The 27,824-nt window shown below is 54.0% G+C and overlaps 7 protein-coding genes across 7 annotated transcripts; 4 read left to right on the top strand and 3 right to left on the bottom strand.

Moving 5' to 3' along the window:
* Nucleotides 1-1,763: 1,763 nt before the first annotated feature.
* Nucleotides 1,764-2,813, top strand: MFIFM68171_02298 (VPS9 domain-containing protein; the record flags this gene model as incomplete). The annotated part of the gene is made up of 1 exon (XM_071057720.1): nucleotides 1,764-2,813. The coding sequence occupies one exon, from the start codon at nucleotides 1,764-1,766 to the stop codon at nucleotides 2,811-2,813; it is 1,050 nt and encodes a 349-aa protein (XP_070913821.1).
* A 4,001-nt stretch (nucleotides 2,814-6,814) lies between these two features.
* Nucleotides 6,815-8,160, bottom strand: MFIFM68171_02299 (uncharacterized protein; the record flags this gene model as incomplete). The annotated part of the gene is made up of 3 exons (XM_071057721.1): nucleotides 6,815-7,858; nucleotides 7,916-7,999; nucleotides 8,047-8,160. 3 exons carry the CDS (start codon nucleotides 8,158-8,160, stop codon nucleotides 6,815-6,817), a joined length of 1,242 nt encoding a protein of 413 aa, XP_070913822.1.
* Nucleotides 8,161-10,772: 2,612 nt separating this feature from the next.
* Nucleotides 10,773-11,897, top strand: MFIFM68171_02300 (Aflatoxin B1 aldehyde reductase member 3; the record flags this gene model as incomplete). The annotated part of the gene is made up of 3 exons (XM_071057722.1): nucleotides 10,773-10,823; nucleotides 10,889-11,515; nucleotides 11,592-11,897. 3 exons carry the CDS (start codon nucleotides 10,773-10,775, stop codon nucleotides 11,895-11,897), a joined length of 984 nt encoding a protein of 327 aa, XP_070913823.1.
* A 280-nt stretch (nucleotides 11,898-12,177) lies between these two features.
* On the top strand, nucleotides 12,178-13,157 carry MFIFM68171_02301 (uncharacterized protein; the record flags this gene model as incomplete). The annotated part of the gene is made up of 3 exons (XM_071057723.1): nucleotides 12,178-12,499; nucleotides 12,575-12,879; nucleotides 12,948-13,157. The coding sequence occupies 3 exons, from the start codon at nucleotides 12,178-12,180 to the stop codon at nucleotides 13,155-13,157; spliced, it is 837 nt and encodes a 278-aa protein (XP_070913824.1).
* Nucleotides 13,158-14,016: 859 nt separating this feature from the next.
* Nucleotides 14,017-14,904, bottom strand: MFIFM68171_02302 (uncharacterized protein; the record flags this gene model as incomplete). The annotated part of the gene is made up of 3 exons (XM_071057724.1): nucleotides 14,017-14,263; nucleotides 14,506-14,822; nucleotides 14,884-14,904. The coding sequence occupies 3 exons, from the start codon at nucleotides 14,902-14,904 to the stop codon at nucleotides 14,017-14,019; spliced, it is 585 nt and encodes a 194-aa protein (XP_070913825.1).
* A 1,864-nt stretch (nucleotides 14,905-16,768) lies between these two features.
* Nucleotides 16,769-17,080, top strand: MFIFM68171_02303 (uncharacterized protein; the record flags this gene model as incomplete). Its single annotated transcript, XM_071057725.1, has 1 exon — nucleotides 16,769-17,080. The coding sequence occupies one exon, from the start codon at nucleotides 16,769-16,771 to the stop codon at nucleotides 17,078-17,080; it is 312 nt and encodes a 103-aa protein (XP_070913826.1).
* Nucleotides 17,081-20,207: 3,127 nt separating this feature from the next.
* MFIFM68171_02304 (Serine/threonine protein kinase) lies at nucleotides 20,208-21,263 on the bottom strand (the record flags this gene model as incomplete). The annotated part of the gene is made up of 2 exons (XM_071057726.1): nucleotides 20,208-20,341; nucleotides 20,426-21,263. The coding sequence occupies 2 exons, from the start codon at nucleotides 21,261-21,263 to the stop codon at nucleotides 20,208-20,210; spliced, it is 972 nt and encodes a 323-aa protein (XP_070913827.1).
* Between the last annotated feature and the right edge of the window lie 6,561 nt (nucleotides 21,264-27,824).

Raw genomic sequence — 27,824 nt, forward strand, 5'->3', positions numbered from 1 at the left:
ATCTAATAGCCTCTATCAACAGTTAGGGCTATCAAGGAAGTATCGATAGACTCAAGGACTAACCTCTATCGCCTACGGGGCTAATACACAGGAATTTTGCGGTGTCCTTGGACGCGGGAATGGATCGCCAGTCAGCTCAAACATATGCTTATATCGCTAGACCTGAGGCTCGCTGACGCCTACTTCCTTTGCGATAACCTAGGATGCTCCTTTGTAGCAAGTATCACAGCTACCTGCGCCTTCTGAAGCTTGTTGATATAGCTAACCATGGTATCTAGGAGCGGGCAGAGCGACAGGGCGACAAGCAGGCGGCGCCTGGGCAGCGCGCAAGCGGCGGGCAGGCACGTGACAAGCTAAATTAGGGTATCTAGATGCCCCAAAATCGCTTCAATTCGACGAAAACAACAGAAAGCGCGTTTTTGAGCCGTTTTGCGCAGTATCTACAGCTTCAACTATCCTGCCAGACTGGCGGTCTGGCCTGACAGAGGGGTGGGGGAGCCCAAAAAAAGTGGGGCGGTCCTGGTGCTTGCAACGCACAGAGAAGCATAGCTTTTATTCCGTGGCTTTCTGATTAACGTTAACTACTATCGCTGTGCTCGGTTTTCTGATATCTATTCCAACCCCTCATTCTCTCTCCCTCCTTTTTCCTTTCATAGCGTGCCACAGGAAGGGTGTGGGAGGACAGGTCTTTTTATACCCTCAGGTCAAACTTTGGCGATTACGAATTGTCTGACTTCTGATCCTTCCGTATATTACCTATTATGGAATGCCTGTGGCCCGCGAGTGGCGACAAGGGCCTCAGATAGAAAGTCTTTTCGCCACGGTATTACTGATAGTTGCTACCGACTGTTTCAGACGGGCGCCCTTTTCTCGACGCAGAACCTCAGACAGTATCTACAGTAACCGGGCCATGACGGTGCTCATACTTGTCAAGTGCCTCTCAGCTACGTTTCCGTACGGCTCCGATGTCTCGTCCCTGCCTTTCTACTTTACTAGGAATTCTACGCCGCTGCCGTCCAGCTTTCTGTCGTGACAAATCTCCTCTACCTCCTACTCTTCCTCTCCAGTATTGTCGACAGCTCCGCGAGAGGGGTTGGTCTTGAGCTTGGTGTGATACCTAATCTCAATAGCCCCCGGAGAACGTCCTGGAAACTGCTCGGCGATCGCGAGCCAAGACAGTCCTTTCTCCTTCAACTGCGGATTTTGCATCATCCTCTGGCTTGTATCTCGCCTTCTTTAAGGTTGGTTTAGGGTTTGCTGCGCCATCCTTATCCTTCGTGAACCTTGTGTTCCTCTGTCTCGCCGAGAGGTGCCTCTTGGTTGAGGAAACGGAGCGTCTGTTAAAAAGACCGACTCATGCCATGGTTAGGGCGGGGTTCAGCGCAAACGCCTGTCGTGGCCCTACCTATCTGGACATATAGGCTCCAATTGCTGGTTCTCTCTCCACTTGCACGCACGGAACGTATGCGACGAACAAGGTGACGAGAAGATATCGACGGATCTACTTTTGCGCACGTACACGGCAGGAGAGGAACACTGTAGGAGAAGATGCTAGCTAGGCACAGCAGTGATTGCAGCCAAACGCGTAAGGGGTCGTTGCGACGCGTGAAAGCTCGGAATCATTTTGCTGAACCGAGACGCCACCCGCGTCCCTTTTTCTACGCACCCTGTACCCTTTTTCCTGCCCCACGTACCTTCTCTAGATTCACACCAGCATCACCTACAATCCTCTTCACCTTTCCAACATGTCCCCAATGCCAGCCATGAGATCCGAGGAGACGATGATGACGCCCAGCGGCATCCGCAAAAAAGCCAGCGAGCTGACTCGGGCCGAAGTCAGTTGGAATCTCCGCGTCGGCCAAGAGGGCAGCCACCGATGGCTAGCCCAAATGCTCAACGTCACGACTACGTATAACCCCCCAGTCGACCGACTGGACGACCTCCCACAAATGTCCCAGCTTGACCTGGCCGACACGTGCAACAAGACGGTCCCCGTCTACGTGGTCCGCCAAGCGGCCTCGGGCGCCCAGTGGCCGCACCTCGCCGTCGTCCTGCACAACTACATCTATCGTCGCTGGTTCCGGCCGTACCGCAGTGAGCTCGAGCGTGGCCGTTTTCTCTGCAAATTCGTCACGCCCGTGGGACTAGGTGATCGCGGGACGGGGCCATTTGCCACCCAGCCTATCCTCGACACGTTCGTCGCCGTCAACAAGGCCGTCTGCGCCCAGGTCGAGCGGACCCAGGCCGAGTTTTCTACATTGGATCTGGACAGTGACTATCGCTGGTGGGATGCCCGCGGGAGCCGCCAGTTCTACGTACTCCAACCTCTCTTCCGGGCGCTCCTCGTCGTCGTCTGTACCGACGCCTTTGAGGATCGCGATTCCGGAAACGCCGGCGACATGCCTGTCCTGCTGGTCCGCACCAGCGAGGAGCAAGGCCTGAGCGCACCTATTTCCTTTGACTCGATCCGGGACCACGCGTCGTCGAGCTACGGGGAAAACGACCGCGCCGTCAAGACCACGCTCGAAACGGCCGTCGACTTTGCCATGGGTCTCGAGGCCCGCGAAGCCGCAGTCTTTGGGCTACAGCCGGACCCGGCAGCCGCTGCCGAGGCCGAGGGTTTGATTGCTGGTTTGTGGAAAGAGTGTTTCCCCGACGACGAGCCGCCGCGCGTCTCGACGGCACGCCTGGTGAGCGACCGCCACGCTGCCCAGTGGGGATGGTGCGGTGATGGCAGGAGCATGGATGACCGTGTCATGGTTCAGATTGAGCAACGGACGGCTAGGATGCATGGGAGGAAGAGTGAGGGTTAGGGTTGCAAGTCTGCCCTGCGTTGTTTTCTCCTGGCAATGTGCAGTCCTTCCCAGGAGTGTCCTTTGCGCTCTTCTGCTCTCTTTGGCGGGCCGCTCCGTGAACTCTTTCTCGCCTGGGTGCTTTCGCTTTTGGATTGCTTGGGGTGTCTTGTTCACTCTGCCCTGGGAAGCCCTTGCTGCTCACCCCTTGTTGGCGAGGCAAGCCACGTCCAAAAGACTCGTCGCTGCCAGTGGTTGTTGTCTGCGACAGACGCGCCGACAGGCCACAATACCGGACAACAACCGCAATACGGCTAAGAGACTATCGGTAGAGGGTGTGAATCCCCGCTCGACAATATCCAAGAGGCGATCTGGGAGAGCGACCCTGATGCATGGTGTGATTCGAGGCGGTCGAGAAGGCGCCAACCGGAAGCGATGAGCGAAATGGACTCGATGAAAGATCTATACAACGTAGCGGTTAGCTAAACTAACTACGAAACATGCTAAAGCTACTCTACGTTAACAGAGCTGGTGGCTTTTAATCGACGTGCTGGTGTGGAATTATTGGAAAAGGTTCGACAGCAGAAAACTGGGTTCGCAATTCTGCCATGACATTAGGGCCGTGTGCTCCTGTAATTACGTTAGGCCGCCAACAAAAGATCGTGACGCAGGCAATGGGCAAGCCGAAAAAACAACAAACCTTCACCCTTTCTTGCTCTCCCAACGCCATTCCAAAAGCGTCGATCGTGACAGCCGCGAACGAAGCCGCTCCCTGCCACTTCGCGCCGCCCTGCCAACGAGGCGATGCTCGAGATTTGCCAAAATGGTTGGAGCGCATCCCCTTCCCCCTCTTCCTCAACAGCTCTCCTAGGTCGTGAAGGCATTGCGCGCAGCACGAGCGTTCGCGTCGAGGGGCGCGAGAACGACGGGTGACAAATCTACTACGCTTGACGAACAGACACGGCCGACCTGACACGGCACTAGACTCAAAGCCACGACCAGCCTGAGTGGACCGGCGATCGCGAACCTGATACCGCAGCTACGACCGGTCCTGAAGAGCCGCCGCGGTACCTTCTACAACACAAGCCTCCATCCTCCACGTTGACACCGAGCGCGTAAGCAACAATGATGGCAATAGGGTGTTCAGTCATTATCGACGTTGGGCTTTGATCTTCGCGTCATCGGTGCTAAGTATGAGCACCCGCACCCGCGCGCGCAATTGTGTGTGATTGTGTGATTAGGCTAATATTGCATTGTCCAGATTATCGCAATTGCTCACTCCGAACCCTAGCACTCCGCTCAGCTAAAATGTGAAGAACATCGGTCCTTGCTACCTACACAGTGGACAACACTCGTGGTTTCTGTGGCACGCAGCGGACGTCCGGCCAATGGTACACGAGAGCGCGTGATGCGTAAGGCCATGCGAGGTATGAATAAGCTGGTACGATGAATATGGCGGCAAAGGCTTTCGATCGTTGACGGCTGCTCCCACCTTTACCGCTCGTGAAGGGATGCTGAGCTGGATGGGTACTCTTCTAGCGGGCTCGTGTCCGGGGCCGCTTCCTCCTCCTCCTCCTCCTCCTCCTCCTCCTCCTCCTCCTCCTCCCCGCTATGTTTACACATGTATTTCCAAGGGGGGTGATGTATCGCGCTTCGACGCGCTAGGCATCATCGTCATCGCCACCACTGTGTGGGAAAATCAGCCAAACCAGAGGGCCGAAACTTCACGCTCCAAGTCCACACCTGCCCACTGCGGTTTGCTATCCTCTTATTAGGAGGGATTACGGCGGGAGACTAGGAATTAGGGTTTGCGTAGGGCTCGCTTTAAGGCCTGGTTCTTGCCCCTTGTTGCCTTCCCTGGACCTGCCCTGCCAAGGTAGATGTCTGCCGTCCGACCTACCAAAGACGAGGTGATGCTCTAGATATGTCATGATGGTTGGAGTACATTCCTCATCACCCCTCTTCTCAACATGGATTGACCACTCCACCGCGCAGTGCGAGCGCTCCTCTCGAGAGGCGCAACGCCAGGTCATGCTACGGCTCGACGAACCTTCCGCGTTCGACTGGTGCGGTAGAACAGTCGGTCGTAATGAAGGGATGAGGGGGTCGGCGGTATTGAGCCATCAACGCCGAAGTCGCGGTTCGCCACATATTGGTCTATGCGGACCGGCCGAGCCCGCTATCCGCCATGTTGGAGGGGAGCCGTTGGTGTGAAGAAGCAGGTGCCCTGAAGCGGCTAGGGCGAAGGGAGTGCCTACATCATCTGCCGCCGGAGATTTCCGATTCATATGCTATGGCAAAGTGAGCACGGCAGCAGCTGCAGATAAAATGTGAAAGGGCTTGGCTGGTGCAGTGATGAACCTGCTCACAGGCGCTGCATGTTGCTTCTGGGAGGGGAATCGGTACAGGACAGAAGAAGGGCCAGGTAGTAGGTGTGGCCATGAACAAAAGCCCTGGTACGCAGTAGCACTAAGCGTAAAACTGGTTTACTATTCAGAGCAGCATACGAGGAGCATTTTTTCCAACGCGTTGACAACTCGGTGGTTTGCAAGGACACCAGCAAACGGGCTGGTACCCACCGCCAAGGGCCTTCCCTTTAATGGTCTGGATATCTGGGACAATACCTTCTTACTTCCAGGCGTAAAGAGTTCCGGTTCGTCTCATACCGCACATAACCTCGTCTAAGATCAGGAGTACGCCGTGTCTCCGGCAGACAACTTGCACCGCTTTTAAATACCCCCGTATTGGAGGCGCACACCCAAGTGCCTACTGCCGTCGTCAGCACCCTGTATGCACGTTAAATAAGACACTTACAGCACCCACCACGGGCTCGGCTATGAAAGGCACAGAATGTTCCGGGGCCAACTCTTTGGAACTCATCCTCTAGCTCCTTAATTAGTCTTTGCGACGTATCTGTCGCCTGACTCATCCGGGCCATTTCCCACGATGTTCCCAACAGGTATGCTTCGGTTGATATAACTTGCAGGAGATCACGCTCCTGCCACAGACGACAACTGGGATGAGGCTACACTAGCCGACAAGGACCTACACGTCTGCCAGCTGACCCCAAGGGTCTTGCTCCTGCGATCGAAGATGCCAGACGACGGAACCCGAAAAATTCTTGGCTCATTGGGGGGGGGGTTCCATTCGTTCTCGATGAGGATCTTCTGACCCAACTTGGTAAGTGAACCTTTATCCAGACTTTCACTTGTAGCCCTAATAGTAAGGACATTCGATAGTGGCAGTTTAGCGTCAGCTACGGCTGAAGGATATCCGATCGCTGTCACCAACCGGCCCGTGGACGCTTTACATCCCTTACGGAGAACTTCGAGTGGAGACCTATCCGGAGCTGAATACCACAAGGATTACCCACATTTTGAAGTTTATCCTAATAAAACTGTAGACACTTAACTTCATAGCCTCATAACTGCAGGGCTTTGCTTGCGTCCATCTTCTCAGTCGACTTCAACTCTGTTGAGATAAAGACAAAGCTCTCGCGTGCTATCCAAGATTAGCACTTGTAAAAGTGATTACCACATGGATTACCACAGACCATCTGTGAGGCAAATGTAAACATTTCTTAAAACAACGTCAGTTTACGAGATGGTCGCAGATAATCAGATGTAGACTCGTTCTTATTGCTACCTATCTAAAGATAGCTAGAAGCCCAGCCTAGTCCAGCATCCATCTTCTCGGTGGTGCACCGATCGTTCCTCTGCCAATGACGTGGCCGTCTGAATCTCTCTCTCTGATTGCTAGAGGAGAATAATAGGTCCAGCTTTGGCCTCGATATCCTCAATAATCCACGCGATCGGTGTAAGATACGTGAGGTCAAGCAACGGGTAGCAGCTCCCGGTGCCTGCGTCAAGAACCCCTCCCATCCGGCCATCCAAGTCAAATATGATGGACCCAGAGTCACCCAACTCAGAGAAGAACCTAGACCGGTCCAGCGTCGTAATCACCCAATGATGAATATAGCCTTTGCCTGCCCGCTCAACACTTCGGATCTCGTGACTGACGCCCTACGTTAGTCCCGTCGATCTTCCATCCTTTCCCACCGCTCGTCCATCCCCGGGTGAGAAAGTGCCCTCCAGCTTGAGCGGTCCGGTAGATAGCTGCACATTCGGATAGTATTTTTTCATGAGCCGCTGAGACCGATAATCGAAATCGACCTGTACGGTATTGCTCAAACCTTCGTAAAGCCGCTCCTTGTCCAGCGCAACCACGGCATAATCAGGCAGCCAGCGGATATGGCCCGGGCGTGTCATAGGTCTGCAAGGTGGGGAGAGGAGAATGTGGCCGATACGGCGGGAGGCCGGGTTTGCCAACGTGCCAACATGATGGACAAGCTTCTGGTAGGCTTCCTTGTCGTCTTGGACTACACATGTCGCCAGTTTGGCATTGTACATGTCGCATATCTCTTCGTACGTGCTTTGACCCGGCATGATGACATACTGGCCGTCGATATGGCTGTGATCATCGCCAACCGCATGGCGCGATACAAGGGCACACTTGATGCCGTTTACCAAAAGGTACAAGGCCAAGGTTCCCTCTTTGGTAGGCGTCTTCTCAGCAGCGATAGCCTGGCCGCCAAGTGCAGCGGTGAGAGATGGCTCCATCCTTCCCAATTGTGACCAAGACGAAATAACCGAGGCGGCCCGCTGGACATTAGATTCCCGGATCTCGCAGTGGATGTCCAGCCCGGCCTCCAAGAGGACTGTGCGGCAGCAGCAGGCAACCTCGATGCCCTTCTCCCAGGATAGAGAGCCCGGTTTGACGCCGACCCATAGGATAATGGGGTCTGAGGTGTTGCCCTTGGTGCCGATCCTGACCATGTCGATGGTTGTCCAGTCGATATCAGCAAGGCATGGGATGATGTTCTCCGGTTCGTACTTGTCGCGGATGTTCTGCACAACATCCTGCTTTCCGATGATGCTGATAGTCTTTCGGACGGGGTGGTTATCTTCCCACATAGGGGCCCACGATGTTGTGAAATTGCTTCGGGCAACAAGTCGAGGGATGCTGGGGAGGCCGTGGTAATAGTGAGCTTTTTCTTCCTCTGAGGGCTGTAATAATCAGAGTCAGCCAATTGCCGGCGAAGCTAGAGAAAGAAGAAGACATACCTCTGCCGCGGTTGCATCTGCCATAGCTGCATCTGCCATAGCTGCATCTGCCATGGTTGCAATATGCTGCGTGTGAGGAGAAGGCTGTAAATCAGTCAGTCAATTGCGGCGAAGCCGAGAAGAAGAAATACCTCTTCCATGCTTGCGATATGCTGCGTGTAAGGCGGGAGAGAGAGAAGCTTGAGGCGAGTGGTGGCTTGGGCTGGGAGAGCCAGAAGCTCGAGGGTGGTTGTTGTGGGAGCCATTTTGGCGGGGAACAAGGAAGATTGAAATAGAGAGAGGAAAAGGCTGAACACAGTTAATATATTAATTCGCACGGTGTTAATGCTCTGTCTGTACAGTGCGGCGCACTGTAATTTGCCAGTTTTTCTGGTGAATCTGATTACGTGACAAAGCCTGGCTTTGATCACGCCCACGTTCTTGACTGCACACCCACTTCCTTCTTTTCCCACGCCCCTCACAGCGAAAGACTCTTCTTCCTCCACCGAATTTCCTCTCGCTGCTGCTACCGACAATGGCCAAAGACGAACTCCCCCCCCACCGTACTCAACGATGGCGTCTATCGAGATTCCCCTCGAGGACTTCGAGGCTGGTCGCCAACCCTGGGGAAGTAAATACTACTCTATGCGAGGATCTCTTGCGCCATCCTTGCCATTTCGACTTTTCTTGGGGCGCGGACAGCGGCTTCCTGATTGAGGCACCAGTCAACCAGAAAGCTCTCCTGAGCAGTAGAGAGTCTCTGGGTCTAATTTGCTGGCTTTCTTCGTTGTGCTTCTATGGAGCCGCGGCTAAGGTGACAGATGGACTGAGTACTGCGCTGCTGCAACGGTCTGTGAGCAACTATTTTTGACCGCTTCAATTGCCGACTTGATATTCTGCTCACGCACAGTAGTCATCTTGAATTTGGTCAATGTTTGAAGCAAAATCTTGCCTTTCGCACTCCAGCAATTGATGACTCAGCAGGCCCGCAGAAGCAAGGAAAAGAGGAGGACGACTTCACGGAGGAGCTGCAGTCTGTCGTCGAGCGCGTTTCGATGCGTTTTGATGACGGGCCAAGTGGCCTAAGACCATCAGGGACCAGTAGGGACCAGCATGCTGGGAGTTCATCCCTGTTGCGCTTCGCCAAACTGCTTCGCCATGCAGTCTAGTAGTACAAATGGGATTCGTCATCGCCTGGAAGTCCTCGTCGTAGCAATTCACTCTACACACACTTACCACACTGAAACACCCCAGCCGTCGGCACGGCGACCAGGTGACATCGTAGCGGAAGCAGTGCAGCCTGAGCGGCACTTTAGCGGGGCCCACCGTAACGGCTCTGGCCTGGACTCGTTGACGCCTTCGTGCCAGTCTGCTACGATGACCACTTCGTCGTCGCGATGAACACCCCGCTAACCCCGAGTATGCCTGATTGGCGGCTCGCACCCATGTCGCTCCAGCTCCAATTTGACAAGGAGCCAGCCTCCTCTACGCATGCCGGTGCGCAATGCGGTAACTCGACGGATTTTTTTCGGAACCAAGGTGCACTCATGTTTTTTAGCCTTGTCAGAGGCTTGATCTGTCCACTGCATCTCGGAGCTCCCACTGTTGTTCCGCGAGGTGCTCGCTCTTACACCCACGACCAAGTTGTGTCTCGTGGACAAGGGACGGGCGCCCCACAACTGGGCGAGGATGGAATTCCTTGGCATGGGTGATGTGAATTGGCACTTCTCTATAAGCTATTCCCTCCACAAAACACGACAAGTACTCCGAAGTGTTGCAATCCATCCATCATTTACCCCTAGAATGTTGGATCATACAGCCAGGCCCGGATCTTCCTGACAGCAAACAGGTCGTGTCCCTTTTCCGAGGTATCATAGGCCGACTCCTCTCCCTGGATCCATCCTAGTGTCCCACTCGAGGCGCCCAGTTTCTGCCCAACTTCACTACAAGATCCAAAGTCGATCAGGGCGGGCATGCTCCCCTTGCCCACCATGATGTTTCTCGGGTTGATATCGTTGTGGGCAAGCCCGAGGGAATGAAGATGTTGCACAACAGGCTCGAGCAGCCATGAGCCCTTTCTTGTCAATCGTCCCCACGCCATCCTTGACATACTGCTTCAAGTCATAGGAATACCGGTCGAGAACGAGCGCTGCCTGCAGTCCCGGCTACGGCCAACTGGTTCGGCACAAATCTCTTTACCTTAATATCGCGTAACATCAGAGTAGAAAGGCAAATAGAACGTACTGCTGTGGCACCCTCGGCGGAAATGGTCCTCAGACGGGAGTAGACGGAGCAACATTTGGGCGGGAAACTGGGCGAGGCATTTCTAGGATTGTCACGTCATTCCAAGTTACGAAATGTGACCCGTCAGCATGGTTTACGCTCAAGAACTATGGCAAGAATGTATTAGCAATCAATAGCCTCCGTGCCATGTCAGATGTCCTCCCTCGTCGCAAGGAAAGTGGTTTCCAACAGGGATGAATCATGGTGCCGGCGTAGCGCTACCGTGCGGTTGCCGAAAGGAGTAGGCGCATGGCTTGGCAGTGATGGACTGCCTGCCCCAAGTCGAGATCTCGACCAGATGAAGAATCACCGTCTGAGCGACACACGGAGTCTGCGTTACTTCCGAAATCTTCCACTGCATGAGATGATTGGTAATTCAATCTTTCGTCACCTTGCACTTTCCAAATGAAGTAGGAGCACATCCTGTAGGGGACTTAGGCAGTGCAAAGGTTTATAGGATGATATAAAGGGAGGTGTGCCAACTCGTACAACATGAATACTCCCTGGTTTCCATTGTCCTCACAGCATCTGTCACACATAACTTTGGTCTGAACTTTCGAATCGCCCTTATAACCACCCTCATCTCATTTTCATAATGACAACAACCGAGAGGAAGCCGCTGAACTTGGTTCTCGGAGCCGGAAACGTGAGTTCCAAAGCCCCCCCTGGCTCCTTTCCCCTCCACCAGCCTACAAAGCTCATCCGACCCAGGTTGGCGACACTTCCATTGACCCCTCGGCCCGCTTCGATACGCCAGCTCAGGTGAATGGCTTCCTTAACGCCTTCTTAGAGCGCGGCTACCGCCAGATCGACACGGCGCGAGGGTATTCGCCCAATGCGCCCGGCACCTCAGAACCCCGACTTGGGGCGGTCGCTGCGGGGGCCCGGTGCACCATCGACACCAAGGTCATGTCCCGGGACCCCGGCAGCCATACCAAGGCAAAGATTCTCGAGGAGATTGACATCTCCCTCGAGGCCCTGCAGATCAAGCAGATCAACATCGAGTACCTGCACGCGCCGGATCGGGCCACGCCGTTCGAGGAGGCGTGCGAGGCCATGGACCAGGCCCACAGGGAGGGCAAGATCAAGAGATGGGGCCTCTCCAACTACACGGCCGACGAGGTCCAGAAGTTTCTCGACATATGCGAGGCACGAGGCTGGGTCAAGCCCAGCGTCTACCAGGGCCACTACAACCCTATCGTGCGCGGCAACGAGAAGCATCTCTTCCCCGTCCTGCGCAAGCACGGCCTCGCCTTTTACGCCTACAGCCCCGCGGGTGGCGGCTTCTTCGCCGGCAACCACAAGAATACGGCCGCCGGCGGGCGGTTCGACAAATCGGCATGTTGCATCAACCTCCCTCCATGTCCCTTTGGGCTTTCCTTCCCTATTCTGACTTGGGTCATGTCCTTCACAGCACTTTGTGGGCAGCATATACAGGGAGATCTACGTCAAGCCCGCCATCACGGCGGCCACCGACAGGGCGGTCGAGGTGGCTGCCCAGCACGGCATCAGCGGCCATGCGGCGGCGCTCCGCTGGACGGCGCACCACAGCATCCTGAGCGCCGAGCACGGCGACTCCATCATCGTAGGTGCCAGCAGCGTGGAGCAGCTGAAGTCCAACCTTGACGTGATCGAGCAGGGCCCGCTGCCGCAGGACCTCGTATCTGCGCTGGAGGCCATCTACACCGAGGTTGGGGATGAGATATCGTATCATTTTTAGTGCCTGGACAGGGGGGGTGGAATGATGGTTTACAGATCTTCGGTTTCGGCGTCAGCGTCAGGATCGACGCTATTCCCACTATGGCAGGAGCACACCTTGGCGCCGCGTTGTGGTGGAAGACGACCCCGATCTGGCGCTGACAAATTGTCACAAGCACGCGTTTTGTAGGTAGTGAGTTGATATGAGTGACCCACAGAGCCCATAGCCAAGTATCTCATCACCTGTGGACTGAATCGAGTGAGGCAATGCGAAGGAATCCAAGACATCACCGCTGCCCGACATGGAGTTTATCACGATCGTGCATCCCAGCCAGAAGAACTCACCCCGGTTGAGGCGCCGGGCACATTCCCACGCCGCTCGGGCAGCTCATGCCCGGGCGAGAAGGATCAGAGTCGCCGGTCATATTGCCGCCGAGTCTACCTCGCAGAAGGATGCATCATCAACACCACCAAATGCCACGGTTTCCCCGGCTCGCAACCTCAGCCGGCACCTCGGGCTTCCCAGCTCGGTCCCGGCCTCGATCTCGGGCGCCTTTGAACACGAGCCCCTGGCAAGCTTTCTGAGATCGCTTACTCCCAGGGAACACTACCTGTTTGACTTTTGTGAGTCTCTCCGCTAACGATCACCTGTGCTCCCCCAAACACTTGGCTTTGTGGAGGCGAACTGACAATGCCCAGATATCCAAGTCGTCACCCCCGACTTGTGCGACCGCTGCCCGGTCCTGAATGTCTTGGGCGGCGAGAACCGGCAAATCCGGGACAACTGGGCGATCTTGTCATCGACCAACCTCGACATGCTCAAGGGCTCGCTGCTCTCCGCCTGCCGCTGGCTGTCCATCGTCCAACAGGAGACCGAGTACGCCAAGCTCGCCATCCAGTACAAGCTGCGGCTGGTCCGGGATCTGCAGGAGACCATCGGTGTGGGGGGCTTATTGTCGTGTCGTAGGGCGGTCAGCAAGGCATTGGTGCTGGCGTTTGACGAGGTACGCATCTCGCTCACTACCTACGTATCGACTGGTAAGGGGACTAATTAGTCACTCATGCTTCCTAGATCACGATTCGCGACATGGTCATGGCCGCAACACACCTTGAGGGAGCTTTGCAGATCATCAGAGTAGCAGGAGGGATCGAGGCACTCGAGCTGAGTGGCCTGGTCCTCTTCCTTCTGTCGAGCTGCGTATATGGCAAGAAGCTTCTCGATTCGGACCCGCGGATTGAAATTCCTTGCAGCGCCAAAATCTTGGATAAAATGGGACTGTAGAGGCAGGCTCCTTGTCTAATAAATGGGAGCATAATTACATCGCGAAAATTTTGGCCTTGATAAAGATCGTCACAAGATCTGTTCACAGCGATCACAGAAATGACCAGGAAGCGAGAAAATGGAGAGCATCGTAGAGGCTGCGGCCAGGCGGGCTCTCATCTCGAGGAAACATTGTTCGCGCTAGCCCTCGCCCATCAAAGAGTGGCGCGAGCTCTTGAAAAGACAGCAATGCATTTTCCATATAGTGAAAACAATCCTTCCCGCAACAGCACATTGTGCTACCCGGAGTGCGGGCCATTTCATGTTCAACCACCCGGCGGCGTCCCAAGCACTCGGTATCACGTGATGTTGTTTACTTACCCCTGAACCCAACCGTAGAGTCCAAAGGGTCCGAAATCGCGCGCCTCGCGCAAACGATCACGGGGTCAGGTCAAGAGATGGTCGAGAAAGGTTGCGACCAGCTCTATGAGTCCTTCCAAACCATGGTCGTAATAGGATGGGTGGCATAGAAGCAGACGGAGATGAAAGAATCGAGGGTGGGTCTCGTTAACTGAGTATAACTTGGGCCCCGCCAACCCTCCCTTCGTCCTAGGTACACTTATAGTAGGATCGTCAATCATAGAGACAACCGGCTCGTTAGATGGTACAGAGAAATAGTTGTCCAAACCGGCACGTTGCAACGACGCGTGACGGTCAAGGCGGGGAGCAGCTTTGGAGGCTGGCGTAGGACGGGGTCTCGGCATTTGGAATTCAGGAGATCACGTTCAGTCAATAAGAGTGCGCGACACAGATAGTGTTTAGCGGACCAAGGCGACACGGATAACAACCCAGATCCAGCATACAGTTTGCGACCATAACATCAGAGCTCCTGGCCTCCACCCGCGAACTCTCCCGTATCGCCTGCCGGTCCCGCCAGAATGCGCCGGTACTCCTCATCTCTCTTCTCGTGCCGGGCGAGGATAGCGCGTTCGGCCGGATGCAGGGACACAAGCTCGTAACGCTTCGGCGCGTGTACCTGGCCGTACCGAAAAGTCCGGCCGCGGATCTGGGTCCGGAGGACCTCGGAGAAGTTGCAGCCCCTCCGCCAAGTCGTCTTTTCCTTGCTTCTGCGCCATCTAACCGCGCTTCCTCTTCCGGCCTTGGCCGTTTGGGCTAATCAAGCCAAGAGTTGGCGACCTTTGCAACTCTGCCCACTCAAAATCGATAAACATGAGTTTACCTCGTAGGCATAGCCGACGACGTTGTGGATTTTGAACTCGGTAGTCGTGGGGATGTCGAGTACGGCAGACTGTTGTAGAATGGCGATGCGTAGGTGGTTCAGTTCTTTATTCTGGCAGCGTCCTCGTACAAGCGGTCGCTAGGCTTGTCGCTAGTTCCGTCGAATGCCATTACGCGAGCCCGGCCGCGACTAAAGTGTGCGACCGACCAGACCTTATCCACATCATTCCGGTGAAACAGAAACGTATCCTCGACCTTAGGAACAGTGCAGGCTGTGACGTCGAGTCCCTGGGCATTGAGCAGGCCGAAAAACGCCTTGGGGTTGTAACGGCGGTTGAGCCAAGCAATTTGCAGTGCCATTGTCTCCGCGTCGCAGTGCTGATCGGCTTCGATTTCGAGCTGGTATTTAGCTTTAGCCCTGATGCGACTGAAGTTCACTTCATCGATCTGGATACATTTCTTGTCAGCTACGCTGCTGAACACGGTTCTAAATCCTTGGGCTACTCACGCCAACCAGAGGCGCCGCCATAATGCATGCACGTTGGTTGGAGGCCGAGCTATGTCGTTTTGTCCGTCTACCTGCAGGTACTTGCAAGAATGCTTGTTGGGAGAGGTATATCCTAGAGAGAGAAATCGTGGATTGAGCGAGGGAAAGTTGCCTTGAGGTGGTGGCGGGGAAAGCGTGGTAATTAGACAGAAGGCTTTTCTACGGCGGGGAAAGTAAAAGTTAGGCGGCTGCTTCCATGTAGCAAGCCAGGCACATTATGTACTGCGAGCGTGCAGGCGCTTGAAGTATGAGGCAGGGCATGCGTGGGCCTGGGAACCTGTTCACGACAGGGGATTCGTTGTCTTCGCTTCAGCTAGAGCGAGACGGCAAAGGGACGAAACTACCGCGTATATCAAGTAGCTCGGTGCCCCCTATTCCTTGCTGCTGGTGGCGCCAGCAGTGTGACAATATGGATGAGGAGCCTGGTCGTATAGAAAGGAGGCCACGGATCGTTGTATGAGGAGGGGACGAGGCGCGTACTGCCTGCTCTATAGCCGCGCTGATACATAACTGCGCCGGTATTAGGTTGGTTCCCGCACTCATCGCCAGCATACGACCTGGACTGGCAATCCGTTTTCAGGCGATATCGGCGCCGTAAGGGGTCGTGAACCCTGAGAGTAGCGCGTATACTCGTTGCCAGGCCCGCTCCTAGCTCGCGTGGCTCTGTTGTATGGTCGAGGCTTCCGTTCTACGAAGAGCATCAGGGTCGGCTGGGTCAGTCCGTATAGGTCACGGTCGCGTCCAGTTCGATGTTGGGTAGCTCATTTAGGTTGACAAGCGCTGGGGCCGGGGCCGGTACTCGGAACGCGAATACGCTAGGTTACTAAGTCCATATCGAAATATTCTGGCTGAAAGATTCCTCCTAGGCCGAAGTGACCGGCCCGCAATATAGCCGTCGAATTTGGCCTAGTCGAGGACGAATGGCCCGTAGGATCGGCATCCTTCGGCACATATGAACACGAAAGCGGCCATTAGCCAAGACGTGGAGGGAGGGGAGGGTCACAAATACATTTAGTTGGCTAAGAGCGGGTTCACAACGCGTTGGTGAAACTGTAGTCACAAGAAGGCGGCATTAGATTCACACCACAGCAAAAGTCGGAAAACGGAATTGAAAAACGGAGAGATGAAAACTAAGTGCGAACGCGTTCCCTACCGTTTTAATCATCAGAAAACGTTCCTGCACGTGACCAGAGCTCTACTGAGTCAGCAGCTCGACCCGAAATGAAAGTGAAAAATTAGTTCCTGATTCACGTTCACGGCCTCCCTACAATAGCGACATCTTCTTGTCTTCGTTGTTGTTCAAAGGGGGCGGTTTCTTGTTCCCAGAGCGACCAGTTTTGGACCCTTTTGAGCGGACAGAGATGATTTATGAGCAAAATTGAAGGAATGGTGGTGATAGGCAACAGCTTTGGCAATCTACCCTGCGGCATGTGCGCCCTACGTGTTGGCCACCCTGCCTTTCTTGAATCGCACATCTTTTTCCTTTTTTGCATCTGCAATTATGGATCAACTGCAGGAAATTCTGGGAGTAGAGGGGGCCGATAAAGTCCTCGCTGCTGCTGCTAGGGCCAATTCCACCAACGCCTTACCTCATTTCGTCAACGACGCTCCCCCACCCCAAGAGCCTATCCAAACCTATATCACCGAGATTAAAACGCAGCGTGCCCTCTTCGACGAGTTTCGAGCGTTTTCCCAGCATTATAGCACGGCATTAAATGCGACAGTATTCGCCGCGTTTATAATCGCACCTATCTCGGAGATTCGCAATTTTTTTTGCAAATCGTCCGTAATTCTACGCTACCTAGCTGGGATCTCCTGCGGGTTGCGGCTCTCTGTGGAGCAGCCGATGTCACCGACCTATTACGACTACGAAGACACGGATGAGCATGGCTACGATGAAGCTGTGGCCGCTAAGCAGCGTGCCATCACTGCCGGACAGGCCGTCACCATTGCTGGACAAAGCTCTATGTTGGCTAAGGGGGAGACGAAAGGGGAAACCCCGGCTAAGGGCAAGGAGGAGGCGAAGGAGGAAATCACTACTAAGGAAGCTAGTAAGGAAAAGGAGGAGGGCAGAGCTGTTGATAATACTTCCTGCAGTAACCATGGTAGCGATGTCGATGACGACGATGTGGGCGGCTCAAAAGCCCGTCGCAGTTAGAACACGGGACAAATTATTACAAGCCTTCCACAGCCTCACAATCAAGGACAAGGGTTCGAAGGCGCCCTCGGCGACAACTATGTTTACTCCATCTACTATCCTAAATACTAAGCTGGGATATTGTACACCATCCTAAATTTTGAGCTGGGATACTGTATACTATCCCAGGGTATGTACTAGTATATTCTAAGCCCAAATTCAGGGACCTATTTGCCCCAGATTTAGGCTGTTTAATGGAATGTTTAAAATACACTACTTCTAAGAATCTAGCTAGATGTGTGTATGTGATATGTAGGTGTACTTTTGCCAAGGCTATAATTTGGGCCTGTTTGGGTCCTAGGACGATTAACCGAAAAGGGGAAAATAAAGAGTGATGTGACATGTCCGAATTTGAACCTTTTTTTGCCGGACTGTATCGCAATCTTATGATGGCATAGCCCTGCTTGGCAAACAGTCCCTCTATCTATGTTTGTGTGCGTGAGTGCTGTGTTAAGAGTGGTTTTCCATGTCGGGAAGGAAGGTGGCTAGGGCACGCTTTTGCAGGGTCCCTTCAAGGGTGTCCAAGAGGTGCAGTGCCCGGGTCCCCACCACTTTGCTGTCGGTCTTCACCCTGGTCTCCCCGGGCCATCACGCTTCCGAGGCGTGCGGAGTACAGGAAGGTAGGTAGCACCCCTCCTTTGACCGTTGTGACCGCTTCCCAACCCGCCGCCCGGCGAGCCCAACGTGCTGTCAACACTGGACCAAGACTCTTTGCAACCAAGCTATCGTCTGGAGCCTGCGAGTTGCCGGGACAAGTAGCAACTAATGCCCCCGGCGAGGAAAAGACCGGGCCAAAGACAAGCTCCGCCGAGACAAGCGGTAAGCAGCGCCACGGTTGCAGCGGCAGGGGCTTGGGCATATCCTCGTTCGGCAGCGATGCCTTGCTAGTTCCGATGATGGGTCGAAGCCGGCCTCTGAGCTTATACGATGCTTCTCTCGCGCAATCCTGGGCGTTCCTCATCATTCGGTAGCCGTCTTTGAAGCCCTCATACGATTCCAGATCGGCAGATGCGACGCGATGTTGGTGATAGCGCCCCTCCGAGTCGGCTTAATGCGCATAGGTATCTAGAAGACTGCCGTCGGTGGTAAAGGTGGTGACGTGGGCGTCGGGGTGAACTTGTTAGAGGCCCCATTCCTTCACAGGAGTTCCTGAGGCACCGCCCTGCATACAGAGGGACCGTTTTTGGGCTCTTCGGTAAAAATTGCACCTTCTAGCAAGGCAGTGCTGTGTGCTATAGGTGTTTCAACGAGTAGATATTAGCCGAAGCTGAGCCGGGGCTGATCTGGACTGACCAAAGGTGACCAGGGATCACGTGGCCATGAGAATGAGCGGCCGTTGATTTTGGGGTGTTATAACAACATGCTTCCGGTTGCAGACAGTTGTGGCGAGAAGGCCGGGGTAGAGCCGGATTGCTCTAGGACGCACGGCAACCGGGGCTGTGCCTTTCGGAAAGCCTACTGTACCTACTACAGTGAGGGGTCAAAAGTCTAGGGCCACCCCGCATTTGACCAGCCACCCACATTTTAACCACCCTACTTTAACAAAGGATATCTCAACAACGGCTAATCGTAGTGCAAAACTAATGATATTTGCTAGCAGCTATATCTCTGAGCTTCAATATTTTGTATACCAACCTCTAGCTTTTTTAACTGCAGCTAAGCGGCGTGGCATCCCCTGAATTAGCTTGTCAATATATCTCTATTCGATAGCCCACTACGCCGCCCGCAAGCACTTAGTAAACTCTTCGATATCAAGCTTGTTCTTCTTAAGAGCCCAAAGATCAGGGAACATTTGACGAAGCTTCCTTTTTAGAGCCACCCAGACGTACTCGATAGGGTTCAAATCCGGACTATAGGCGGGCCATTCGATCCAGGAGATTCCCCGCGCTTAGAGCCACTCTTCCGTCAACTATGCCGTATGAATTTTTGCGTTATCTTATTGGAAATACCGTATATCATCGTAGAAAGGAAGAAGACCCTCCTCCAGAGCTTTGATATACGATTTAGCTGTATATCCCTTACGTAGAGCATCTTCATCTCTCTCCATCACGATCAACTCGCTCCGCCCTCCTACCCAGATTATTCCCCAGACTATTATAGTAATATTCGCCTTCACATAGTTCTTAAGGTTAACAAATCGCTTATCGAACTTCTTAAAAGGAAAACGGAATACCCAGGCAGTCGGATTCGAGGTATTATTCTAGCAGGAATATTCGTCAGAGAATATAGTCTAGATCTATTAGTAAGTTAAAGCTATACCCTCTAACTTTTAAGATACTTACCCGCAAAAGCTCATCAATTTTCTCTAGCCAGTCGCATACAAAGTTATATCTATCCCTCGCTACTTCGGCAGATAGCGGTATCCTCTTTTGCGTACGCCATTTACGTATATTATATACACGGAGGCATCGTCGAATCGTAGATAGGGAGACAGACTTCCCTATCGCATTGACAAGCGCTTTCTTTGCTAGATCTCGGCTCTTCTTAACGAGTAAAATAATATACCGCTTCTCCTTTCGTGTAAGCGCTTGAGGACGGCCGCTACGAGGTCGAGATTCGAAGGACTGGTAAGAATTCTAGAGGTCGAGGGTTTTGGAGACTGCATGTCGCGATACGCCAAAGAGATCGGCAACGGCCCGCTCGCTTCTACCAGTAGCTACAAGTGTGCAGATGGCTATACGTAAAAATGGACTTAACTCCTCGTTAGAGCTGCGATTGCCCTTCAATTTGGTAGCGAAATCAGCTAAATCGAGCTTCATTTGGGCGAATGGTAGTGGTTGGAAGATGGGGAAGGTGGACGTACGCGACGCGCGACGCGATAAATTGGGTGGGGTGGCCCCAGACTTTTGACCCCTGACTGTAATTAGACTCAGTTCGTGGACAGGACGGCAGAGGTAAGTTGGCAACGCCCACGGCATCTCACCACGCAAATGGGGAATCCTGCTTGTAAACGGGGCGCGGCGCAATCGTTCTCTCCTTCCAACGAACGGGGAAAGACGCATCGCAATCTGGCAACTAATTTATAGCTACTTTATCCTATGGTCCCGTCCGAAACCAAGCCCATTTCTGCACCCGCGGCACCGCCCGCTCAGTTCTCCTCCTTCTTTCCCGTCGCCTCCTCCACATATTGCATCGCGTACTCCAAATTTTCGTCGCAGGGTGGGATGACGGGGTCATCCAACCAATCCGAGATCTTGTCCAAGGCGGTCAGATCGTGCGAGGCTGGGAACCGATGTTGATTAGTCCATGGTTCGCGTCACGTTCAGAGGGGCAGCCACCACGGCCGGCGGCACAGCTTGGGCATACCTTTGGAGTGGCTATAGGGATTTCGATCACCATCCGAGTCTTCCTCCCAGTAATCAGTGCCCAGAGAGAACCCCATCTTGCTGCCCAGCGGGCGGGCCGACCCGAAATCGATGAGAACGGGCATCCCGTCCTTGCCAACCATGATGTTGTTCGGGTTTAGGTCGTTGTGCGCAACGCCAACCACCGAATGTAGATGGGCGATGGCCGACCGCAATGCAGCCATGAACGGTGCCTTGTCAACCTTCCCGCCCGCAAGGGCATATGTCCACAGGGTCTCTCCGTCGACGCGGCCCATCACAATCGCCGTGACGAAGCCCCTACGGACGCGGCATCCGTGGTACTGGACGATGTTTGGGTGCGGCGGGTGCTGGGAGATGAGCTGTAAGACCTCGACTTCATCGCGAAGTGTAGTGACAGTGCCGTCGTGACCCGACGGATTTCCATCCAGGAAATCAACGCACTTGAAGAGATTGATCCGCTTGAGGTGTAGACCGTCGGTAGAGGTGGGCTCGCCAGCGACGGTAACTGGCCACTCGAGGGGGAGTCTGATATAGATGGTCTCATCCGGGATGCTCTGGACAGCTGCGGTGATCTGCTCTACGGTGATAACTCCCTCGAGCTTGTCCAAGGTGATAGGCCCGTCTGAAAGCCTGTCGAGAAAGCCTTTGGGGAAGCCCTTGGGAAAGGCAACGTAGCCGAGTTCCAAACGGTCATCATCATCGAACGAGAAGAAAAACACACGATCGTACCACTGCACGTTCCTGGCCCCAGTCACAGTATCCCACTTGTACTGTAGCGACCGGGAATGTCCAAACTGAAGTTTACTGACGTCGACCATCTTTGACTGCGCCATGGTTTGTTTTGTTGACGACTTCAGGGCTTGCAGTCGGGCTGCGAACTTGATTCTGGATTAGACAAGAGGGAAACCAAATAAAACAAAAAAGAGAGGAGCTTGAGCCCACTTAGGTTTGTGCAATCGGGGCTTTCTTGAGAGATCTGTCGGTGGGCAGGACGAGGTTGATCCTTTATTAAGCCTGTGCTCCGCCGAAAAGCAGCTCACCGAATATAGGAGAGACGCTTGGGGTCAGTCAAACGCCCATCCTCCCGTGCCGCAAGAGCCGAGAGACACTGGAGATGGTGAGTCGCCTGCTCATTCTGCTCATCACATTACACGTTTGATTGCGACTGCCGCTTTAGAACCTCGATTCGCCCCAATAACGCGCTGGCTAGCCGTTTGGTTTCCCGCGGAGATGCCGCCGTCACATTCTTTCTTTGGCCCTGAATTTGCCACTGCGAACGCGGCTGGAGTAAACGGCCTCGTCTTTGTAGTACACCGTCTGGAATTACTTTCTGTTTAGTTTCCCGCGGAGATGCCGCCGTCGCATTCTTTCTTTGTCCCTGAATTTGCCACTGCAAACGCGGCTGGAGCAAACGGCCTCGTCTTTGTAGTACACCGTCTGGGATTACTTTCTGCTTGTCGGCCTCCGACGGGGCAGATGGAGACCATGGTCTTTGACGTAGGGTAGTGCTGTACGGCAGGAGAGGGATCATTCGCGGCCATTTCTGGAAAAGGAGCCAAACCAATGTGACAGCTCATTTTCGGTTCCGGAATAGAGCCGTGGACTTCTTCTGAACACCAGATGCAAAACGCCTCACCAAGGGTAACTGCAGTAATAGCCAGGACGAGAGGATGACAACCGGCTTCTCCTCTCTCGTCTCTGAAGTGGGATTGGATGTGGACTACCCGCCACCCTGCACATGACAACCGGATTGGCCTTTGGTCCTGCGCCTCGAATTTATGGCTGGGGTCTGGGAACTTGCATGGATGACGACGCTTGTCAACAGGCACAAACCGAGGGCCATGAGCAAGCCACCGGCGAGCGGCCAAGCTCCGGTCAACCGCCCGATCACACATCAAAGCGCCCAAACGCAGGCTCAAACCTCAGCTCACCCTGCGTGGCTGCCGGCATATGTCTTACTTTTTGGGGCTGCTACCCGGCACCCGGTGGAGTCAAGAGCGGTGGAAGCCAGCGGTAACCCAGTTCATGTTCCGATGGTGTTGGCAGGTGAGGGGGGGAAGGGGGGATGGATCAGCCCCGCCGTCAAACGGACGGCTGAGTATACGACAAGTCGTCCCACGTCACAGCGTGGCGGGGTGATTCCCCGCCCCGGCCCTGGTCGTCTGGCTACCGCTCGCAAGACGCATGCTGCTGTGGAGATGCGAAGTTGGCTGCGGCTGACGTCTCGGGTGCCTGTCTAAGCTCCTCCCCGTACGCCCTGTATATAGAGTAGAGGCAGGGCTCCAGGAGAATTGACCCCAAAGTCCAACCTTCATCCATCGCAGACATCACGTCGACTGAATCAACAGAAAACCTTCCGTCTTCCTTCAAGAAAGTCCACCACAGTTCGCTTCCGAACCGAGCCTCAGTTGTCTGACTCTGTTGTGGATATCCCCGCTGCAAAGCCACAATGTAAGGCAGCCCTCCCCCAATCGTTTGCAACCTCTTCTGTTCCTTCCCGCTGGGGAACTTGAAGCTACCGGAGCACTCGTGCTAACGAGGACCGCCGCAGGTGTATCAAAGCGACGTGGAAAATGACGGGAATGATCGGAACGCCGTCGAAGGGTGTCGTTGTCACGCGAACAGTCCACGGGGGTGTGGATTGCATGAATCCAAACTGCGCCCTTTCAGCCGCGTACCAGGGCGGAAGTTGCGCGAAGGCCGGTGATGGAAAGGCCGGCGAGAACGCAACTAAGGGCGACGGAAGTAATAGCAAATGAGTTCGTCACAGCGCCTCCCCGACCTTCACCTCTGGATACGAGTAGCACGCCTCGGGCCAGGATTCAACGCTGCGGCACACCTCGGCTACCTAATCCCGTCTGGGGAGCGCACGGCATGACAACCAGAGACTAGACTTTGGAGGATGGACTTGGTGTGTAGGGAGGCTTGGCACTTTGTTGGAACTTGGAAGAATTCGGGGGGAGTAATCAGAGCTAGATGTAAAGTGCCGTCGGGATTTTCCCCTGTTGTCAATGATAGATCTCAACTGTCGCTCCTTGAACTGCTGTCTTCCCACTCTAAGGACATGAACAATTCAATTCCCCAACTGGCCTCGAAGTCTATATATCCTGGGGCGGCGGCCGCTCACCTAGGAGGGGAAGCGCCACATTTTGAGGCGCTGGACAAGCCGTGCCATGTGGTTAGCCTACATGTGGCTGAGGACCGCCTGGTTCCGCTCACTTTCAATCCTCCCCATTATCCCATATGAGGCAACGTGGAGCAAACAGTACACTTCGGGCTCAGCCGCAAGCAAGGCACCATTAGTTATACTTCCATCATTGTGGTTCCCAGATGCTCATCCTGGTCATGTCCACTGGGACGAGAGCGCTCAGGTAAGCTCTGAATTGTTATATCCGAGGCGTGTAGACGTCTTCCTTACCTTGCTAGTACCTCCTAAACTCATCAGTCGTCAACCATGCGCCCGTCGTTGAACTGCATTGGAATCCCGCTCTGGAGGATGGGAACCCTCTTACCAACCGACGGCTTCACCCAACTATGGACGGTCGCCCCCCGTCCATGCGCTCCTTTGTTCTCATTTATTTCCATACCACTTGCCATGAAGGATTCATTAGCCTCACAGTTTGGCCGTTCTGGCCACCCAATTATTGGCCTTCCTCCTAGGGGTTGGCTCACACAGCTAGGTGCCTCACCAGGTGCCACCGGGGCTCAATCTTCTGGCTCCCCGCACCATAACTCATGCTGACCAGACCGAGCAAGTAACCCTGAACCTTCTTGAAGACCACTACGGCCCGAACTCTTCATCTGTTTTGGAGCCCGGCTTCCCCAGATTGTCCCGGGGCATCAAGAGGGATCGGGACACCATCACGCAGCAAATGACGGCGTCGACAGGCCCCGAAGCAAGTTCAACGAGAAAGATTACGGGTCTGCTCATTTTGACAAGGAGTACTAGGTTTAAAAAGGGACATGACCATCTGATGAAGTTGCGCAGCCAGAGGGCCCAGTGCCCACAAACCACATGTTACTTTCGCGAGCCTGAGGTAGAAAAAGCCAGGGTATGGCTAGGGCGCCAGCTCCATACGCTGCAAGACTTCTATGCACACTCCAACCGGGTCGAGATGGGCAGGACCATCATCAGCGATTTGCGGCGATCACGCGTGCAGCGGTAACACTACCGACGTGGAGGGGATGAGCACAGGGTACTCTTTGTCCGCGGCGACCCCCGCAACGTCAAACCTAGCGGAAAATGCTCTCAATGCGGCCTGAGCAACAACGGGACGGTGGGCATCGCGAGCATCAACAAGGACTCGGCGCCGCAGACCTACTCCGCGCATTGGTTCCACCACCGCGCCGCGGCAAGGCTCGCCATACAACACACCAAGCAGGACCTGCATGACCTGCATGACCTGCTCCAAGACTGGCCGACCTTCACCATCGACGGCGTCATGTATCCGCAGCCCAAGCTAACGGACGGTCAGCTTTGATTATTACTCCGCCTTGACCCTACACCCTTAGTATTAATCATCAGCATGCGTGTGAGCGTGAGCAGTGTTTTGGAGCAGGTCAAGGCGTAGTGCGCGACATCGTACTCTAAGTGCGCGCTACGGGGCCCGACCCGACCTCTTACGTCCTTCTGCCTTTCAACTAGCGCCCGGGCCCCGTCTCCAGCGCCGACATGACTGTGACATCCGACGTTGACGTTTTCCTCGAGAGGCTCAGGGCCTCAGCGTTCACATCAGCCTATTGTGTTGGAATAACACCGTGAAGCGCCTGTCCTTGCAGCCCTAGTGGCTGACTAAGGCTCCGAAGTCTTCATCTTTACCGCCGAGACAGGCACGGAGCCTCCCCCCAACATAGGACCGTATACTGCATTGTCAACGACGACCGATGTTGTGCTGAAGGTTCACCCGGTCTTTGGTGGCACACGGCTGCATAGTAGATGGCTCGATATTAGCTAATTATGTGTAGCTCACACGCGTTATTGCTCCTATAGTCTTAGTAGTATTTATGATAGAGCGGTTTAGGTCCCGCGCCACACTCCACCAACAGCAGGATATGATCGGTCCGTTTCGCGGAGCTGATGGTTGGAAGTGGAAGACAATTTCAGAATCGAGGTATTCCATAGCCAACTCATCCGACGTCTAAAACGAACTGACCGACAGATGATGGCTATGTATACAGTTCTAAGACGCCTTACACACCACCTAGTAGTGTCCTTCGCGGGACTTGCATAGCAGGCTTTGTAATTTATTGTGGGATATGAAATTGTGCCTCCTTAACTTAGCAGATGTCTGCCTAGTCGTCGTGTTACTCCGGAGAAGCCATCCCGGATGAACCCCACGCTAATAAATCAACTATATCCTCTCATTGGATTGATAGATAATTTATTGAACCACATGGACCCGGCCCATCAATATCAGTCGCATCAAAATTTTACAGCGCGCGAACACCCGCTTGCCAGGCTGAAATGATTGTACGGCCGCGCAACTGACTGTAAGAGTGACTAAAATCGAGATATAGCCAATCACAAGAGAGTAACAAACTGCCGGCTTGGGTGGCGTTGCCCACGACAGCCGAACGCGCGAGGGAGGGCTCCATAAAAAAGTGGTGTGAGGCAGAAAACAAACTCCGCTATCCCATTCGCCCAATTTCGGTCAGCCTGAAATACTACCTACTATTATCTGCTTGAGTGCGCCTTAATAACCCCAGTGCAACGTGCAAGGGGTCGCTGCCCCAGTGTGCTAAGGGCAAAGTCGCTAGTTGAGCGCTACCGATTGTATATACCTACCTTAGTTGACGCCTACAAATCTCGGATAGTCGGAGCAAAAACACCGTGATTGTGCGCTTCGACAGCGCTGTGCTACAGCCCATCCGTGTAAAATTCCGTAGACCAGAGATTATTCGTGACGAGGGAGCAGCTTGGTTCTCAAGCAGGGAAGCGGGCTTAACCAAATGGAACGCAGGGAAGCTCGCACGAATTGCGAGAACGGATCACTACCTAATTAACATGATGGCGCCCAGCCACATTAAACTTGCACCAGGGTTGCCGAGATAAGCCGTCAACAATTGCCATCCCCCTGCCCGGTTAGCTGCTGCTGCCCGCCTGCCGTGCCAGCTTGCCTGTCTGCCTGCCTGCCTGCCTGCCTGCCTGCCTGCCTGCCTCCCTCCTGGCCCGGGAAAATGCGCTGTTGAGTCGCACTGAGCGGCCTTGTAACCGTAAAAATAGCCAGTTTAAGTACCTGGTGACCCTAATTCCAACAGTTGGTTTCATCCAGCTTCTTTTCTATCGTTTCGATTATCCTAAAGATTCTCCAGCAACGCGTTTGCTCTTATCCTCCGCGACACGATCTAACTTACTTTATTGTACTCAAAGCCAAACAAAGTCCAATGAAATACTGTCTATATCGCCTCCCTTGGTGGGAAGAAATCCGCTGGCGATATGCCATCACGCTCCTCTGGACCTGCTCCCTTGTCCTGGTTCTCTACGGGTTCCAACATAAGGGGAATCTTTCTACATGGGATCGACGCTGGTTCAACACGCTAACTGTTCTGCTCTCCGCGCTCGCGAGTTTGTCGGTTGGCTCGCTGATTGGATTCTTGGGGGCTACGATTCGTTGGCCCTTGCTTGCGGCAAGGTATTATGAACCGTTCGATGTAAGTTTATGTTCACACACAGGATCGTCTGATGTCTGAGCTGGTTGGTGGTTAACAGATGCCAAGCTGACACATTGAAAGGTCGACTTGATACTGGGCATATCCAGCCCTACAGGCGCATCGCGACTGATCTGGCATCACAGCAAATCACTAAAATGGACAACAACAACATCCATAGTACTGGCATACCTGTTATTCAACATTGCGGGCCGGTTGAGCATTGCTGCATTTGGGTTGACCTTTGATCTCAATGAGGCCAACGGCATGGAGTACCCTCTCATGGTCACGAACTGGGGGGAAAGCAACTGGGTTAATGTGAATAGGACCGAGCTCAAAGGGGACAATTGGGCGGACATTAGCAATTTTGTGGGTTAGTATTTTCACCAATGATTTATGCAAGCGCCTTGGGTGTGTTGATGTCTCTTCTAAAAGCTGGAGCGCGACACGTCGAGCTAATGACGGTTTACGCTTCCTCGTTAGATCGGATGAATGAGCACGCGACAATCGGACTATTAGCCACTCGTGTCCCGTTGGATGTCGACAAGAACGCATTGACACCCGGGACCGAAATCGATATACGTAAGCAGGAGCTGGACCGGAAAGTTGAGGGTTACACAATCACGTACTCTTATCACCTGAACGAATATAAAGACACGAATGTCAGCTCCTCAGAAGAGACGGTCTTGCATAGTTCATCGCGTTGTTTGGGAAGGGCAGTGGTCAATGGT

This window comes from Madurella fahalii (assembly GCF_045866475.1).
Source record: "Madurella fahalii IFM 68171 DNA, scaffold_1, whole genome shotgun sequence".
NCBI classification, from domain to species: domain Eukaryota; kingdom Fungi; phylum Ascomycota; class Sordariomycetes; order Sordariales; genus Madurella; species Madurella fahalii.